Source organism: Rattus norvegicus, chromosome 4, assembly GCF_036323735.1.
Source record: "Rattus norvegicus strain BN/NHsdMcwi chromosome 4, GRCr8, whole genome shotgun sequence".
Classification (NCBI taxonomy): domain Eukaryota; kingdom Metazoa; phylum Chordata; class Mammalia; order Rodentia; family Muridae; genus Rattus; species Rattus norvegicus.
In genome coordinates this window covers 118,057,303-118,076,569 of record NC_086022.1, presented here as the reverse complement: position 1 = coordinate 118,076,569, position 19,267 = coordinate 118,057,303, and the positions used below count along the sequence as shown (strand labels likewise).

The 19,267-nt window shown below is 46.6% G+C and overlaps 1 protein-coding gene across 24 annotated transcripts in view; it reads right to left on the bottom strand.

Annotated features, from left to right (window-relative positions):
* Dysf (dysferlin) overlaps positions 1–19,267 on the bottom strand; it is a 199,814-nt gene that overhangs the window by 171,704 nt on the left and 8,843 nt on the right. For 9 of the 24 annotated variants that reach the window (XM_017592632.3, XM_006236758.5, XM_006236764.5 and 6 more), the window contains exons 1-2: positions 16,312–16,564; positions 518–573 (exon numbers count right to left, since the gene is read on the bottom strand). In XM_017592632.3, coding sequence (XP_017448121.1) covers positions 518–573; positions 16,312–16,402 — 147 coding nt within the window. In that variant the 5' untranslated portion in view covers positions 16,403–16,564. 24 annotated transcript variants of the gene reach the window in all.

Below are 19,267 nucleotides of genomic sequence, written 5' to 3'. Positions count from 1 at the left end.
AACACCAGAACAAAAGCACAACAGAAAAAGTGCCAGGAGATCCCTCAAGGTCCTCACACACCAAGATCATATAGTTATCCAAAAACCAGATCCCTGGTGGTCAGGAGGCATAAGGGGTAAGTTAAGAAAGGCCAGCCGGAAGCCGCTCAATGCCCTAAAGCAAGCATTCAGCCTGCAGTCTGACTCTTGTTCTCAACCCTGCTTCAGATGGACCTCATAGAAGCCACATCTACAGAAAGCTCCTGAGGGGACAGAACAACGGGAGGACTTGGTTAATGAGGGAGTACTATGGAGTGAGGGCTTTGGTCTGTGAGAGGAGATCAGGCAGGCAAGGGAGAGTTGAACATCAGAGAAAAACAAAACAAAACAAAACAAGCATCTGTCCTGTCAGCATATGCTGTGGGGCAGGGTCTCAGGATGGAGCTGGATCCCTACCATTCTGAGAAAGCTGTGTCAGCCCCCGCAGAGGCAGAAGGGACAGAGAGAGGAGGGAGGGAAAAGAAACTTGTACATGTACCTCATTCCACACGGGGTTCACACTGTTCTTGATGACTTTGGTTCTCTTCTTTACCCCTGCGGGAGACAAGGAAGACAAGAGTGGAGACTCATTGCACTGGGCCCATCCACCCTGCTGGGCTCGCTGCAGAGACCTCCCTCTGGACTCAGCTCCAAAGGAGAGTTCACAAAACCAGCCTGGCCTTTGACCCTACCAGGAATGCCCAATGGCTGCCATTCTTCTCTCTTGGCTTTGGGGGCCACTAAACAACAATGTGACCAGAAGAATGTTTTTTTTTTTTTTTGAAAGAAAATGTCCAACCATGATGTGGTGGTGTGTGTCTTTAATCCGAGTATTTGGGAAGCAAACTGGTGAACTTCTGTGAGTTTAAGGCTAGTTTGGTCTTTATAGAGTTCCAAGCCAGTCAGAAAACTGTTTCAAAGAAGAGGAAGTGGAGAAAGTGGTAGTGGTGGTGGTAGATGAGGAAGAAGAGAAGAAAGTGAAAAGGAGAGGGAGGAATAAGGGGAGGGGGGAGGATGAAAAGGAGGAGATAGAGAAAGAAAAGAAAATGTTGGAGCCAACTCCTCATTAATTGTGCCATCTTGGCCATTGTCTTTCCTCCCCCTTTTTTCTCCCAGCTCCGCCATCCCCAACACCACCCTGTGCTGCAGGTTAACCCAGCCCCCACCATATTAGGCAAGCACTTTACCAATGAGCTGCATCTCCAGCTTCTTTCTGACTTTTCCGACCTCTTGTGAAAATGAACCCTTCCTTGGGGCTGGGGATGTAGCTCAGTTGGCAGAGTGTTTACCTAGTATGCACAAGGCCCTGAGCTTAACCCCAAGCTCAGCACACAGTAAGTAGGTGTGGTGGTGCACTAATGCTCAGGAAATGGAGGCAGGAGCATCGGCAGTTCAAGGTCATCCTTAGCTTATATGGTGAGTTTGAGGCTAGCCTGGGATACCTGGGAGACTGTCTCAAACAGTACCTCTATGTATAATGTTATTGTATTTACATAAAGTCTCCTGAGCAAGCAAATCCATAGATTTGGGGTTCCCAGGGGTAGAGTATGGAGAAGGTAAACTGGGAGTGATTGATAGCTATGAGTTTGGGGGACAATGTTCTTGAATTAGACCATAATTGATGTTCAATATTTAACCCCAAACCACCTAGCGCCCACTTTCTTTGTCCTGTGACTCTAAGAATTGCACTCGGAGTTGTCCTAATGTTAGGTGAGCGCCCTATTTGTGGGGCTACAACGGAGCCACATCCCCAGCCTGTTTTTCTATTGTTCTTTATTTTGAGATAACTCCCTCTAGAATTTTAGATCCTCCTGCCTCAGCTTCTCATTACAGATCTATACTACCAGGCCCTTTAACCTCCATTGGTTAAAATGATGGATTTGATTGTTTGCCTTCCACTCTGAGACCTAGAAAGGGTTTATGGGGAAACAAGCAGACCTAGATAATCCTATCTGAATCATGAAGCTGAAGGAAAGCAGGTGGCTTCAGGGTAGACAACTAGAAGAACTAACACTGTGACATCTGAGAACTGACCCATGTGATCATAGGAGGCAGGCAGCTGCAGCAATTATGGAGCAGGGACCACTAAGGTCTGGACGCCTATTCCTAGTGCAGTGGGTGACTGAGCCTTGAAGGAAAGAAGGCATAGAAGACGCCCAGGGAGAACTGCCTTTAGGGATGGACACTAGACTACATAGGCAGGCTGTGTTCATAACAAAGTTGAACCTGACTTGCAACCCTGGTCTCTACTGGGACAGGCAGGTCTGCTCCTCTCTCAGAGTGATCCCCAGAAAGAAGCCACAGTGGGTTGATAGCGTCAGAGTGAGCCCCACCAAGCGGTCCCACAAGAGCATCTGGAACTACAGAGAAGAGCAGCTCGGGAGGGAAGGGCCATAGGAACTGATGAAGCTAGGCGTGGCCACTCTGCTCAGACAGGTGCATGGACCGCTACACCTGCTCCAGGTGTAGCAGAAACACAGTGTCTGACTGCACAACAGTGGGAGGGAAGGGGTCAGCCAGTCAAGGAACCCTGGCCTCAGTCAGGTCTTCAGTCCTTCCCGTACTACACTCAGATTCTCTATTCAGAAGCCTGTGGTCTCCACCAGACGGCCTGGACCAAGAAAGCTCCGCTAACACCTCGAATGTGCTCTGGAGCTGGAGCTCTGCATCCTCCAGAGTTGAGCTGTGTCTGGGCTTAGCCAGGTTCCTAGTTGTTTAGCCTGCTCTTAAACCGGGAAAGGGGATAACATTTGCGATGTAAACTTTGAGATATTTTTGTTCAATCTCAAGTTTCCGGGTCCCAGAATGTCATTCTTCTAAGTAACAGAGGATTTAAAAACTGAAGCTGAAGCAGTTAAAATATTATTCAGTAATCAATTTAGCTGAGCAAGACTGCCATCCCAGTACTCTGGAAGCTGAAGCAGAAAAATCAGTTCTAGGCAGCCTGAGCTTGTCTCAAAACAAAACTGGTAAGCAATCTAAAATAATGGTAACGCTCCTCCATTGTTGGTGGGATTGCAAGCTGGTACAGCCACTCTGGAAATCAGTCTGGAGGTTCCTCAGAAAATTGAACATAGAACTACCTGAGGACCCAGCTATACCACTCCTGGGCTTATACCCAAGAGATGCCCCCAAAATATTATAAGAACACATGCTCCACTATGTTCATAGCAGCCCTATTTATAATAGCCAGAAGCTGGAAAGAACCCAGATGTTCCTCAACAGAGGAATGGATACAGAAAATGTGGTACATCTACACAATGGAGGACTACTCAGCTATCTTTTTTTAAAAATATTTATTTAAGTTTTAAAGATTTATTTATTCCTTATATATAAGCACACTGCAGCTGTCTTCAGACACACCAGAAGAGGGCATCGGATCCCATTACAGATGGTTGTGAGCCACCATGTGGTTGCTGGGAATTGAACTCAGAACCTCTGGAAGAGCAGTCAGTGCTCTTAAGCACTGAGCCATCTCTCCAGCCCCCTAGTCAGCTATCAAAAACAATGAATTCATGAGATTCACAGGCAAATAGATTGAACCAGAAAATATCATCCTGAGTGAGGTAACCCAATCATAGAAAAACACATATGGTATGCACTTGCTGATAAGTGAATATTAGCCAAAAAGCTCGAATTGCCTTTTTCAATCCAGAGACCACATGAAACTAAAGACGGACAACTAAAGTGTGGATGCTTCCGTCCTTCTTAAAAGGGGGAACAAAAATATTCATAGGAGGAGATACGGAGACAAAGTTTGGAGTAGAGACTGAAGGAATGGCCATTCAGAGCCTGCCCCACCTAGGGATTCAGCCCATATACATACACAGCCACCAAACCCAGACAACATTGCTGATGCCAAGAAGTGCATGCTGACAGGAGCCTGATATAGCTGTCTCCTTAGAGGCTCAGCCAGAGCATGACAAATACTGAGGCGAATGCTAGCAGCCAACCATTGAACTGAGAACGGGGTCCCCATTGGAGGAGTTAGAGAAAGGATTGAAGGAGTTGAAGGGGTTTGCAACCCCATAAGAACAACAATACCAACCAACCAGAGCTCCCAGAGACTAAACCACTACCCAAAGAGTACACATGGCACGGCTCCAGCTGCATATATAGCAAAGGATGGCTTTGTTGGGCACCAGTGGGAGGAGAAGACCTTGGTACCACCAAGGTTGGACTCCCCCAGTGTATGGAAATATTAGGGTGGGAAGGCACGAAGGGGTGGGTCGATGGGTGGGGGAACACCCTCATAGAAGAAGGAGAAAGGAGGATGGGATAGGAGGTTTATAGAGAGAGAACTGGGAAAGGAGGTAACATTTGCAATGTAAATTTTTAAAACCCAATAAAAAATGTTTAAAAAAAAAGGGAGAGCAAAGTGTGGATACTTCAGTCCTTCTTAGAAGGGGGAAACAAAAATACTCACAGGAGGAAATATGAAGACAAAGTGTGGACCAGAGACTGAAGGAAAGGAAAAAATTTAAAATAATGGTAAGGAGCTGGAGCGATTGCTCAGCAGTTCAAAGCATGAACTGCTCTTTCCAAGGACCTAAGTTCTGTTCTCAGCACCCACATCAGGCAGCTCACAACCACCTGTAACTCCAGCTACAGAGGATAGGATGCCCCCTTCTGGTCATTAAGCACAACTGCATGCACATGCATGTACTCCCATACAGACACACACTGGAGAAACATGTAATCAAAATAAATGAAAATAATAAGAATAAAAATAAATACTTAATAAGAAGCCCAATACGCATTAGCATCAGTGGTATATTTATGTGGAAGATAACTTGCAATACAAGGAAAAACTGAAAGTGTGACTTTTACATTTTTGCAAACCTCTGTAATGCTTGGCAGATCTACTCCTGTATACATTGTATGTATACATTGATGGTTTGTTTTGGTTAATATCTGTGGAGGAAATCCAGCCAGGTAGGCAGCTGGAAGTAAAGGAGGAAAATGTTTTAGTGGACTTGCAGGTAATTATAAACAATCCTTGAAATTACATGTGTACTCAACAGATGGTAGGTCTTAAACTTTTTTGAAAAGTTGCGATGTATATCCTAAAATTAGATAAATAAACATCTCTGCTTTGTTACATTACACTTAATTATTGTATCTCGCTCTTTGAAATCAATCTCTTACCTACTCATGATTCCGTAACAGCTACATTTGAAAATTTTGATGCAAGGAGTTAAACAGATCTTCCAAATGTTGATGTATTTCTTATATAATAACCCCCAATTTATTCATATCATCATTGGTCTCATCAGAAAAAACTACAGAGTGGGAAGCTGAGAGAGGTAGGTTTTCTAAAATTTCATCTTATCTTTGCTTGAAAATCATTCTTCCAAATTGTCAACTAATGATAAATGTTAGGCACTGTCCGTGAATGGGGCAGGCTGGCTCAGTCATAAAACTGCCCAAATCCCCAGGCTAAACAACCAATTTGCCAGTCTCTCCTTCCATTAAAATAATATCTTGTGAACATAACTAACCGATGGCTGGTGTCGCTTGTGTCTTAGTTAGACTTTCTATACCTAAAACGCCATGACCAAAAGCAGTTTGGGGAGGAAGGGTTTACCAGCCCACAGCTCTCGGGTCATATTCCAGTACTGAGGGAAGTCAGGTCAGGAACCTGGAGGCAGGACTTACAGCAGAGACCGTGGAGGAGCACTGCTTGCTGGCTTGCTCCCTGTGGCTTGCTCTTTCTACTTCCTAATCCAGCCAGGATCATCTCCCCAGGGGTGTCACCACCCTCAGGGAGCCAGGCCCTCCCACATCAACCACTAATGAAGAAAATGCACTCTCAGACTTGCCAACCTGGTCCATCTGTGGAAGGCATTTTCTGAATTAATATTACCTTCCCAGCTATGTTCAGGTTTGTGTCAATCTGATGAAAGCCAAGCAGGACAGTTTATAATGCAAGTGGTCATGTCACACTCTGCTTGCTTTCCCATAGTCTCCACTTGTGGGGTGTGAAAAATGTCCTACAACCATTATACTTCATGTCCCAAGACATGATAGTGTGCAAAATTATGAACCATTATTAAAATATATACATGTCGTATTTTATTGCGTGTATTTGAAGGTTAAGGGCCTCCTTTAATGCTGCTCTGAGTACACAGACATAAAGAATACAGCAGGTAAGGCTGGAGCGATGGCTCAGCAGTGAACAGCACTGGCTACTCTTGTGGAGGACCGGAATTCAGGTCCCAACACCCACGTGGCAGCTCACAGACATTTTTAACTCCAGTTCCAGAACATCCAAAACCCTCATTGGCTCTGAAGGCACCAAACACATGTGTGGCACTCTTACATACATGCAGGCAAAGAGTCATTCACACACGAACAACTATCGAGGAAACCAGGGGGATACCCTAGATAGATGTGAGCATCCGAGCCTGGAGTAATGTCAAGGAATCGCAGTGGTAACTTCCCCTGAGTGCAATCAACAAGACCAGTGCCAACTCGGTGACAAGGGCGAACTGTTTAACATGACAGCGGATATTGTTCTGACCTTGCCAATTGATTCCAAGAGTCTTAGAAAATTCATTAAGATTTCAGCCTCAAAAGGGGGGGGGGACAGGCAGCAGGTGGTGGTGCACACCTTTAATCCCAGCATTTGGGAGGCAGAGACAGGAGAAGCTCTGAGTTCAAAGCTAGCCTGGTGTACAGAGCAAGTTCCAGGACAGCCAGGGCTACACAGAGAAACCCTGTTTTGAAAAAGAAAGAAAGAAAATGTCAGCCTCACTTTGCTCATTTGTAAGACCACAATAACAACTCTACAATAATTAAATAAGGCCGCATATATGAGGTACCCGCTGCCCTCAGCTCATAAAGTTACTTTCCCCCCTTCCCCACCCTCCCCTCCATGGCTATTCTAATGCACCTATCCAAGTCTGTGAACTGTCTAGTGACCTCCTATTGGTCACCCCTCAGACGAACTTCCTGGGTGCCCTGTCTTCCCTGAGGATGATAGAGATAGCTGCTCTGTCTGAGGCTCCCAAGATAGCTGGGACCCCAACCTGGGACAGCATCTCACAGTATGCTTCTCTAACCATATGGTGGACCAATGACTAAGCCGTGATTTTCTTTTTTCAGAGAACAGCCATCACACCTCTGTCATATTAGCAACCCTTGTTCATAATGAATGTCCTAGTAACTGGGCATTAGTAAACAGATCCTTTTCTTCCTGAAGTTGCTGTGAGTTAACTTCCTCACTAGGAAACAGAAGCACTGTTTTTGAGTTCACCATAAACTTTCTTACTGGCATGGGATAGTTCGGGTAAATGGAGAGATCAAAGAAGTCACCATGGGGCCAGAGATATGCTGGAAAGGGCACCAGTTGTCTTCTCAGTGTTGGCCCAGGCCTGCCTGCATAGACTGCTGTGTCTCTTCTCTGATTCCGTGATGCTATGGTTTCCAAGGGAGCGGGACAGTTCTTAAAGTCACTTGATAAGGACCCCTGGAGGCTATGAAGATGGTTCAGGGCAAAGAACTTGTCACACAAGCCTAGAGACACGTGTTTTTGACTCTCCAGCGTCCATGGGGAAAGGCTGGATACAGTAATGTCAATCCCAGCACCCCTACCAGGAGATGAATGGTGGACACGGGAGAATTGTCAGATGCTCATAGGCAGGTAGCCTGGTATATGTAACAGTAGACAAGACAGATCCTGTCCCAAACAAGGTGGCATGTGAAGACTGACACCTGGGCTGTCCTCTGACATCTACATGCATGTGGCCTTGTGGCCTTAAAGATCTGGGCACCCTCTAGGCCTCAGCTGCCCAGCAGTACACTGACCTATGTCCACTGTAGGGTTTTGATGAGACAGGAGATGAAGGCTAAGTATCCACTTCCCCTCCCTATCACAAATCTGCTTCCTGTGGCTCCAGAAGTAACATGAAACATTCCACATACTGCCCTTCTTGAGTGGCCCACTAGAAAACTCATTTCCTGGTGCACTCTGCTAACATAATTAGGCAATATTCATGACAGCCCTGGGCTAAGTACCTTTCTAAGCACTTTCTACTTCCTGCACTCCCCGAAGATGAAGACCACAGAGGACCACAGTGGAATGTTATTAAGTCTTGACTACAAGGAGGGTAAGCCCAGACAATCCTGGTGAGCTTGGGAGGAGCCACTTATGGGACTACAACTCCAAAGAAGAACAAGGGAAAGGAGACACTGAGGCTCAACAATAACATGCTTGCTGCCCAAGCAGAAGGATTTGAGTTCTACAGCATAGAAAAAGCCAGGTATGGTAGCTTGTGCTTGTAAACTTAGTGCTGGGGAGAAAGAGACAGATTTCCCTAGGCCTCCTGGCCAGCCAGCCAAACAGAATAGGTGAGTTCTAGGTTCTAGTGCAAGAGACCCTGTCTCAAAAAACTAGGTGAACAGTTCCTGAGGAACATTACGAAAGGCTGACCTAAGACCTACACATGTGTCCTTGTTTGTTTGTGACTATGTTTGTATGAGTAACATACATAGAAATGCAAACTTTTGTTTAAAAGGAAAGGAACGTCATCCAGTTCATCCTGTGACTTATAGGCACCTAAATAAGAGAAGGCACCTTGACAATCGCATGCCTGGTCATTGATCTGGCCTTGGGAAATGTGTCCTTTCATCTAACAATCTCCAAAGTGCACAGGGATCCTGCTGTGGGGGTAGTGTGGTGGGGGGCCCCATAGATGCTCTGTAGATGTGCTCAGTACTCACCATAACTGTAGGGAAGCCTGGGTTTCATTCATTCACTGCATAGCTCTGCTAATACACACACACACACACACACACACACACACACACACACACACGAAGGAAGGAAGGAAGGAAGGAAGGAAGGAAGGAAGGAAGGAAGGAAGGAAGAGAAGAGGAAGAAAGAAGAAGGAAGGAAGGGAAGGGAAGGGAGGGAGGGAGGGAGGGAGGGAGGGAGGGAGGGAGGGAGGGAGGGACTCTGGGTGCAGGGAACCTGGATCAGTCAGGATCACAGAAGCAGAGGAAGAACGTAGCTGCCAGGGCTAGTGAGAAGGAAGTGGAAGGTAGCTGCCAGGGCTGGACAAAGGAAGTGGAAGTACTTCCTGAGTCTGGAACAAGTTCTAGAGGTATACAATTGCACAACTGCCTGGTAGGGTTTCTTTGTTTTGTCGGGGCTTAGTTTTTGTTTGTGAGTAGAACTTGCATTTCTTTTTTAGAAGGAGAGTGCATGCTAAGGAAGACACTGGGAACTGACTTTGGTAAGCACACACTATCCACCTGAGCTATACTCCTAGACTCATGGATATACTTAATAATACCACACTGACTTTGAACTCAGAGATCAGCCTGCCTCTGCCCCTGGGATTAAGAAATATGCCGCAACACCCAGGCCATGAATATATTTAATACCATCAAAAGTGTTTAATTAGTTATTTAATTAATTTAATTCGAATTTTCAAGACAGGGTTTCTCTGTGTAACAGAGCGCCCTGGCTGTTCTGGACTTGCTTTGTAGCCCAGGCTGGCTTTGAACTCACAGAAAGATTTAAGAGGTATGTCACTACTCCAAGCCCTTAATATCACCAAATTTAACACTAAAATGGTTAAAATGACTGCATGGTGCTACACGCCTTTAATTCCAGCACTAAGGAGCCAGAGGCAGTGGATCTCTGTGAATTAGAGTCCAATCTGATCTACAAAGCAAGTTCCCGGAAAGCCAAGGCTGTTAAACAGAAAAACCCTGTCTTGAAAAACATAATAAAACAAAACAAAACAAAAATTGGTTAAGATGGTGTGGTGGTTTGAATAGGTATGGCTCCCATAGACTCGTGTTTTGGAATGCTTGGCCATAGGGTGTGGCTTTACTGGAATAGGTGTGGCCTTGTTGGAGGAAGTGTGTCACTGCGGAAGCAGTGTTTGAGGTCTTATATATGCTCAAGTTATGCCCAGTGTGACAGATGGTCTCCTTGCTGCCTGTGTATTAGGATATAGGACTCTCAGTTCCTTCTCCAGCACCATGTCTGCCTGCACACTGCCCTGCTTCCTGCCATGATGATACTGGACTAAACCTCTAACACTGTAAGCCAGCCACAATTAAATGTTTTCTTTTATAAGAATTCCATGGTTATGTTATCTCTTCGCAGCTCTAAAATCCGAAAACGGATCTTAAATTAAGCCAGGTATGATGTCACACATCTATAATCCCAGAATTTAGGAAGCAGAGACAGAGGGATTACTGTAAATTCAAAACTATCCTGAGTTGGAAACAGCCAAATCTACCTAGCTAAACCTTGTCCCCACCTCCCCTCAAAAATGAGGAAGAGATAAACTTTATATAATACGTATCTTATCACAATCTCTCTAAAGTCCGTGGGGAAGATGATGAGGATGGAGGCAGTAGGCCTGGGACCACAGGCCAGTGTCAGGGTGGAGAGAGAGAGAAGTAAAGGTTCTGACCAAGAGAACGCATGGGTAGCTACTGAGAACCCCACCTAGAGAGAAAGTCAAGACCAGCAAGAACAGGGAGACTGTATTGATTTATATTTACTGTCAAACTGACAAGGTCTAGAATCACCCTGGATACAAATTTCTGGACATGTCCTAGTATTTTCTGGATTAGACGGATCAAAGAAGACCTACCCTAGCTGCCCAACTGAATGAAAAGGAGACTGTTAGTTCAACATTTTATCTCTCTCTCTCTCTACTTCCTAATTTCTAACACAGTGTGGCCAACCACCTCAAGACCTTGTGGCCACGACTTCTCTGCTGTGGTAGATTGTAGCCTCAAGTAGTGAGCTGAAACTTCCTTAAATTGCCACTTCAAGGGAGGGTCATGGCTGCTGTTGCCCCTGGTCAGGTGACAGAACTTTGTGGCTCAAAAGCTGCAGAGCTTCTAATACACAGGAGCCTCTCGATTCATCTCATGAGTATCTGCTGTGGGCTTGCTACACGTCACAAGTCAAAGAAATACTAAGAATCCCAGGGTCGGTAGACCACTGACAATAGAGGCAAGAAAGGTAACCCTGACCTGATGAGGAACAGCTATCGCCTGTCTACAGTCTCAGGCCTTGGCATCATCGGAAGACCTGTATATGTCTGTCAAAGCTCTTGCCATCTTCAATCTCCCTCATGGGTCTAACCATACAGCTCAGGAAAGAGGTGGCCAGGAAGAACACTTGGTGATGGTTACCATGGCTGCCACGGAGTGCACTCAGAGAGAGATGCTCTTCAAAGTAAGATGTCCACTTGGAACTGAAGATATTTTTATACACAACGTCTTGTTGTTGCTTCTTCAAGACAGCCTCTTATAGTCCAGGCTGGCCTTGAACCCTTGAGCTCCTGCTGCCTCTGCTCTCCACTGACAAACAAGGGGCTTGGTGGTTAAGAGCCTTGGTTGCTCTTTCAGAGGACATGGGTTTGATTCTTAGTACCCAAGCAATGACTCACAACATCTTTTACTCCAGATCCAGAAGAGCCTCCAGGAATACCAGGCATGCATATGATTGACAAACATATTTTCAGGGGAAACACACATAAACCGTTTTTAAATGAAACACCCATGACAAAATGCTATTGTTCTTAATAGGTAAAGAGTACTTGTAACTAACTTAAAAAACAAATACCGGGCTGGAGAGATGGCTCAGTGGTTAAGAGCACCGACTGCTCTTCCCGAGGTCCTGAGTTCAAATCCCAGCAACCACGTGGTGGCTCACAACCATCTGTAATGAGATTTGATGCCCTCTTCTGGTGTGTCTGAAGACAGCTACAGTGTACTTATATATAATAAATAAATAAAATATTTAAAAAAAAAAAAAAACAAATACCACCCACCTCCAAAGGAGCAAAGCAAAACTCAGTAAGAAATAAATGTTGGGCTGGAGAGACGGCTCAGAGGTTAAGAGCACTGGCTGCTCTTCCAGAGGTCCTGAGTTCAATTCCCAGCAACCACATGGTGGCTCACAACCATCTGTAGTGGGATCTGATGCCCTCTTCTAGTGTGTCTGAAGACAGCTACAGTGTACTCACATACATAAAATAAATAAATAATTCTTTAAAAAAAGAAAACAGTACACAGACTTTCTGAAGAGCTATGTAGAAGAATAAGTATCAACAGAAAGTACTCTTGGCTTATTTCTTTTGTTTTTTAATTACTTATTTTTTTAATTGAAGATGGAGTTGAGGGGGCGGTGACTGGAGAGATGCCTCAGTGGTTAAGAGAGCTGACTGCTCTCACATAGGACCCAGGTTCAATACCCAGCACTCACTCACATGGCAGCTCATAACCGTCAGTAACTCCAGTTCCAGGGCATCCGACACCCTCACACAGATATACATGCAGGCAAAACGCCAATGCACATGAAATAAAAATGAATAAAACAGGTGTTTTTATACAATATATTTTGCCTACGGTTTTCACTACTCCCAACCCCTCCGGATCCTCCACATGTCCCCGCCCACCTGTCCTGACTAAGTTATGTCAGGTTAATACAAGCTAGAGTTGTCCGCAAGGAGGAAACTTAATAAAATGCCTCCATAAGATCCAGCTGTAGGGGGGTTGGGGATTTAGCTCAGTGGTTAGAGCGCTTGCCTAGGAAGCGCAAGGCCCTGGGTTTGGTCCCCAGCTCCGAAAAAAAGAAGAACCAAAAAAAAAAAAAAAAAAAAAGATCCAGCTGTAGGGCATTTTCTTAATTAGTGATTGATGTGGGAGGGTCCAACCCATGATGGATAGTGCCATTCTTGGGCTGGTGGTCCTGGACTCTATAAGGAAGCAGGCTGAACAAGCCATGATGAGCGAGCCAGGAAGCAGCACTCCTCCATGACCTCTGCACCAGCTCCTGCCTCCAGGTGCCTGCCCCATTTGAGTTCCTGTCCCGACTTCCTTCAGTGAAGGCTACAACTTGGAAATGTAACCCTTTCCTTCCCAACTTGCCTTTCATCATAGTATTTCACCACAGCAACAAAAGCACTAAGATGCTACCCAAATCCAGTCTTTTTTTCTCTCCCTCGTTATAAAATAAACAGGCATTTAAAAAAATAAAATACAATACAGTGAACAAACCAGACAGAATTAGGCAAAACAAATAGGATAAAAAGAGCCAAAGAAAACACACAAGAAACACATATAGACACAGAGACTCACACTCGCACACACAGAAATCCCATAAAAACCAAAACTGGAAACCACAGGTTTCCTGAGGAACCAAATCACCTCAGTGGCCTTCCTGCCCTTCTTCCCTGACAGGTGAGGCAGACTGGGAGCAGATGGTCCTGTAAGACCCCCAGGATCCTGCCTGGGCAACAGAGAGGATACAGTTGCCTAGAGGGAACCCAATCAATGACCAAGAGAGGGGCAGGGAAGGGGAACAAGGCCTCCTGGGTTCCCAGCCAGGAATTCACCAGGGTTGTGGCAAATCCAGGGATATTTGAACTCCAAAGGAGCAGGGGAGTGATTTTTTTTGTCCTCGGATGCATCTCCAGCATCTAGGATGGCAAAGGGTACATAATATGTGCTCAACAAATGTTTGGTCAATGAAGAAAACACATGAATAGAGGGATATAAATAATTGCATTACAGGATGGAAAACGGTCAGGGCAGAAGAGAGACATCAAACGCTGTATTAAAGGAAGCTGCACCTACTCCTCACACAAATGATGGTCACAAAAGGTCTGTGCGGGCCCAGCTACTCACAGCAACCCTGGCTGAGTAATTAATCAGTGAATACAAGAACAAGGACATGACTAACATTAATTAATAGTCTGTATAATGGCCTCAGATGGGGAAGCCAGAGAGCTCGGAGTCCGATCTCCCAAAGCCCAGAATCTATTTCTGGAAGCAGGTCCTGAAATTACATCTGAAGCTGGAAATGCCCAGGCAACAACTGCAGGGCGAGGCCAGCCCAGGCCCACATACCTCGGCTGCACGCTGGAGACAAGCACAGCACCTGGCGTAGGCTGCTTTCTCAGCAAGCAGGCCACTGTCCCTCTGTGACTCACTGCTTATCAACCCTGACTGCGCCTGCTCAGGAATTGACCCGGGGTCCAGGGAGCTTTGGGCGATGGCCCTAGGCCTTTCCACCTGGTGTACTGTAGATGGAGAGCCCTAAACTGGGTGCTTCATAAACACTGGGTCTGATTCTAACAGCCAGGCGTCAACTCAACTGCACACTCCATGAACAAGCATGCTTATTTTATCCCTGGGGTCAACTCCATCTCCGAAATGGCCTGCACCCATCAGATATATGTTAGGAGGTGTTGGGCGGCATACTCTGCAAGTGACTCTCGGGTACCATGAAGAATGAAGACCATGAAGGGAGGCCTGGGGCCAGAAGTGGAAAGCCGTATCTTGCTCAAAAGAGGACATTCCAGTGAATTGTCAAGGAGTCCTGGCATCTGATGATGGGCTGGGGAGATGTGCTAGCAGACCCAACAAGGTTCTGCTGCAGCTAGATAGGGGCCTACTGAAAACCAGGGGACTCTTGAGAGCCTTCTTGGAGACAGTGGCAGTACAGACCCTGAGGTTAGCGCTCATCTCTGCTGGAGCCATTACGTGCTATCAATAGACAGCAAGACTTCATACGAGTGGGAAGGACCACAGGTGGGCATAGTCAGGATACCTGAACTAGGGCAACAGCCAACCAGGGCCTCGACAGCTCTGGCTACCTATCTGAAGCAAGAGCAGAGCCCATTCTCAGTGTGAGAAGTTTTATCTGGTGTTTTGTTCTGGTTTGGTTTAGGCAAGGGACGAAGAACAAACCCAAGGGCTTCTCTTCTTCATGCATGTTGGAAGAATGCTCTACCAGTGGCCCGGGATCCTGATAAAGGAAAGTGGTTGCCTAGCAAGCAGGAGGACCAAAGCTCAATGTTAAAATAAACAAACAAACACAGCCTAGCTGGGGCGCTATATTTTTGTAAGCACAGCACTGAGGGGAGGCGGAGTCAGGTAAGATCCTAGGGCTCAATGGCCAGCCAGTTTCATTGACTTGGGAAATTCTAAGCCAATGAGATGTCTCAGAATCTCTCCCGCCTCCCCCCCCCCCAAAAAAAAGGAAAAGAAAGAAAGGAAGAAAGGAAGAAAAGGAAATAGCACCTTCGATCAGAGGTTATCCTCCAACCTCCTATACATGTATGTACACATATGTATACACACACCACTGAAGTATACCCAACTGCCTCAACAATTTCAGTATAGTGAAAGTCTGGGCAACCTCTGAGAGACAGGGTCAGGAGGGAAAGAAGAAAGAACCTTGTCTGAAAGTTACCTGGACATCAAGAACACCTCGGCAAGCCTAATCAATGGAAACACCACGGTGGCCTAAGATATTTCAAATCACACTTAGCAAAAGAATCAGCCTGTTAGTCACCTATAACCAAGAATAAACAATCTGGAGCTCGACTTGTTCCCTGCGTTGTTCATCTCTCATATTATTTGGGAGTGGAGGCTGCATGTAGAGTGGACAAAACCTTGGGTCAATGGTCTCCCCACTGTTGTCACAAAGGTTAACACTTTTTGTGACAAGCCCTCAGTTTCTCTACATGTGACTATCTTTTTAAAAGTCTTTCCCACAGAGCCCCAGAGTATAGATCCTGATGACAGGAAGCCCTCTCTCCTCTCCTTATTTATCTTTCTCTGCAGAACTGGGGTCCTGACTCACCACTATTGTTCCTTCTCTCATTTTGACAGGTCCTTCCTCTTCCCTTTCCCCTCCTGAGACACCCCTCCCTCGGGAATCTGCCTGAAGCCATGGTGAAGGAGCCTGGTATGTAGAGGAAGGAGCAATCTCAATGGAGAAACCCTTTCTGGTCTGAGCAGCACATAGTCTAAGACTCAGCTCCTTGAATTTGGAAAACATCCCACATCCCACATCCCAGACAGCCCTCAGACTTCCTGAGTCAAAGCCACAGCCATAGTATTCAGTTCCTCTTCCTTCTGGCTGAGATTTTGGCCATTCAGACGGACAGTGTTCAGTCACCATTCATGGATAGATGGATGGGACATAACTTTCAAAGAGCATACTAAAACGCTCACAAACCAGTTATGTGGCCCTGATTACACGTGTCTTCCAACCCACCCTCGTGCCCAGTACTCAGGAAGTACCAGCCTTTCTCCTTCTAGGTACCCACTTAGGAAAGCACTAACTCCTGGCCTAGCACAGTACTTCCAATTTTCTTAAGCTGTGTAGCATTTGCGGTTATGTTTCCTCGCTGTCATCCCCGGGCAGGATTTCTGGTCTGATCTGGCTTCACAGACCCCGAAGCTGGATGTAGAGAAACGGATGGTGCCCAAGCGTGAATGAAGTGGCTTCAGGGCTCTCACCTCGAAAAATCAGGCTGGCAACAGGGTCACTGCGCCGGTCCTTCTTCACATTGGGGAGGTTGCTGGCCCTTGCCAGCAGGCAGCAGAGCATGGCTCTGCAGCCCAGGCGCGCGGGGCAAAGAGGGAGTAGAAGTTCAGGACTCAGTCACTACTGCCCGGCCAGAATTCAGATCCAGGATGGTGCCAAGAGAGCAGTTAACTCCGCTGCGCCTCCGCGGAGACTTGGTCAGCCTAGAATGCGAGGCTGCGCGTGGGACAAGGTACACCCATGGGGCGGATCCTCCCTTCCAGCCCGGCTTGGGTCCGCCCTCAGGGCGGTGGCTGGGGAGGAGCAAGAATGAGACCAGGCACTGGTGTCTTGTTCTGAGGGTCTCCTGGAAAGGAAACGCTGCTGCGAGGCACTGGACGAATGTCGTGCAAGGACAGGGCAGAGTCGTCGCCTGGGGCAGCACGGGTCCAAAGAGTCTGGCACTAAACGTCGAAGGAGTGTGCGCTGTGTGCCCAGTGACCCAGGCGCAGCTCCTAGTGGGCTGCTACGGGGATCTCCCGGTAACCTAGAGTTGTCGAGGTCTAACTCAAATCATGCTATGTTGCCAGTCGTTACCCATTCGATACCTGCAGTTCTCCACTACAACAATCTCTGCACTCTTCACGCTTAATAGTGGAGAAAGTTGCTTAAGTCATGAGCCTTAAGTCATCCCAGTCCCGAGCACGTTTCTGTGTGTTGTTTGATCCTATAACAGCTTAGAAAGATGCTCCCCATCAGGACCTTAGCCTCTCTTCCCAACCCCCACCCCCACACACTTCAGCAGGTAAGTGGAGGTGGGGGTGTGTGTGGTCCCTACCCTTTTCATCCGGCAGGACACAGCACTTTCTGAGGGGATATCCTGCTCCTGCACTCTATACCTGCACCCCGTGTGTCTTGTCAGGGAAGACAGTCAACTATGCTTAGCAGTTAGACTGTAATTCTCAGGTTCCCAGGTCTCCCTCCCTCTTGACAGCACACACGTGCTGGGGACCGTACCATTCAGCCCAAATCCCAACCACATGCTCTTTTTTCCTTCCTTTTTTTTTTTTTTCCAATACTTTTTGAAAGAGCCTTCAAACTTTCTGTCTCCATATTCTCCTCTCCTGAACCAACCAGTCATGTTTCCAAATCTAATCGCACCTCTAAAACGACAGATCCTATGGGCTCTGGTTGAAAATATGACCACCAGAAGAAAAAGAAGAGGAAGAGGAAGAGGAGGAGGAAGAGGAGGAGGAGAAGGAGGAGAAAGAAGAAAATAAAAAGATGCTTATGGAGCAAGTTCTCCATAAATAATTATTAATAAAAGAAATGGTTTAGGACCAGGCAGTGGTGGCATACACCTTGAATCCCAGCACTTAGGAGGCAGAGGCAGGCAGATCTCTATGACTTCAAGGCCAGCCTGGTCTACAGAGCGAGTTCCAGAACAGCCAAGGCTACACAGAGAAATCCTATCTTGGGAAAAAAAAAATGGTTTAAAAAACAGACCCTTCTCTGCTTTCTTGTCACCACCCTGGTTGAAGCCACTGTTTGTTTTTGCCTATGCTACAGTGTCAGACTCATTCCAGTCTCTGGTCTTCTGCCTCTGCCCTTGCTGCCACCTCCACCCTGCCGTATTCTCTGCCCAGCAGCACCTGTATCACTCCATCACTCAAAAGCTTCCCACAGCTCCCACCTCACTAAAGTAGAGAACAAAGCCCCTAGAGCCCTCTAAGCCTGCCTGGCCCACCCTTCCTCAGGTTTATGGTCCTCCTCGGGCTCCTCAAACACTCCAGGTCAGCACCCTTTGGGTTCTGATGAGCTGTTCTCTCTGACTGTAGTGTTTACTCCTGCCCTTCCTTGGCAGATCCTCTCTAGAAGCACCTCCTTTGGCTACCAATTTAACCTGCAACACATGCCCTCTCTCCTCTTTCATGATCTGTCATTGTTTGTTGGTTGTTTGTTATCATATAACCCGGGCTAGCCTTGAGCACTCTTCGTAGGCAAAAAATGACCTTGAACTTCTGATCTTCTTGCCACTCCTTCCTCAGTGTCCATATTGTATTTCTTTCCTACGTTTTCCATTAGAATATTGGGTGGTCTCTGAGAAATTAGGGGAGTTTTGTTTAGCGACTGTAGCCTTTGTAGCACCTGAAACAGGGTTCTGCACACAGCACAGACAAATGTCTTCTAAACAGTTCACCGAGAGGACATTGAACTCCACGCTCCGCATTGGTCACTTCTAGCTGATGATGCTCCACATCAGGCAACACAGACAGCAGATGGCAGTAGTTACATCTCTAGGCACTGTGGGACATGCTCTCAAGAAGAGAAAGGCCCCTAAAAGAGCCAGCAATTCCCACTGGGTGCTGCATGATGAAAGGATGTGGGGGTTGGGGATTTAGCTCAGTGGTAGAGCGCTTGCCTAGCAAGTGCAAGGCCCTGGGTTTGATCCTCAGCTCCGGAAAAAAAAAAAAAAAAGAAAAGAAAAAAAGAAAAAGAAAGGATGTGTAGGAAGGAGAATCTAGAATCTTCTCCGGCGGCTAGGACCCTCTCTTACTCTCCCTGACTCTACTCCTCTCCCTTGGTACCCACTTCTCTCCTAGCAGAACTATTGTAGATTGCTGTCTGTCTTTTCTGCCCTCTCAAAAGGGGTGCCTGTGGGGTTGGGGATTTAGCTCAGCGGTAGAGCGCTTGCCTAGCAAACGCAAGGCCCTGGGTTCGGTCCCCAGCTCCGAAAAAAAAAAAAAAAAAAAAAAGGAAAAAAAAAAAAGGGTGCCTGTACTCAGGTGAGGTCGGGTGGAATCTTAATTAGTAAGGTAAGGCAGCCTGTGATTGGGCAGTGGAAGAAGGCAGAGCTGAACATTTTAGAGAGGGGACAGAGAGAGACAGACAGACAGAAATGGAGACAGAGATGGGAGAGACAAGAAGGGACCCGGAGAAGAAGATGAT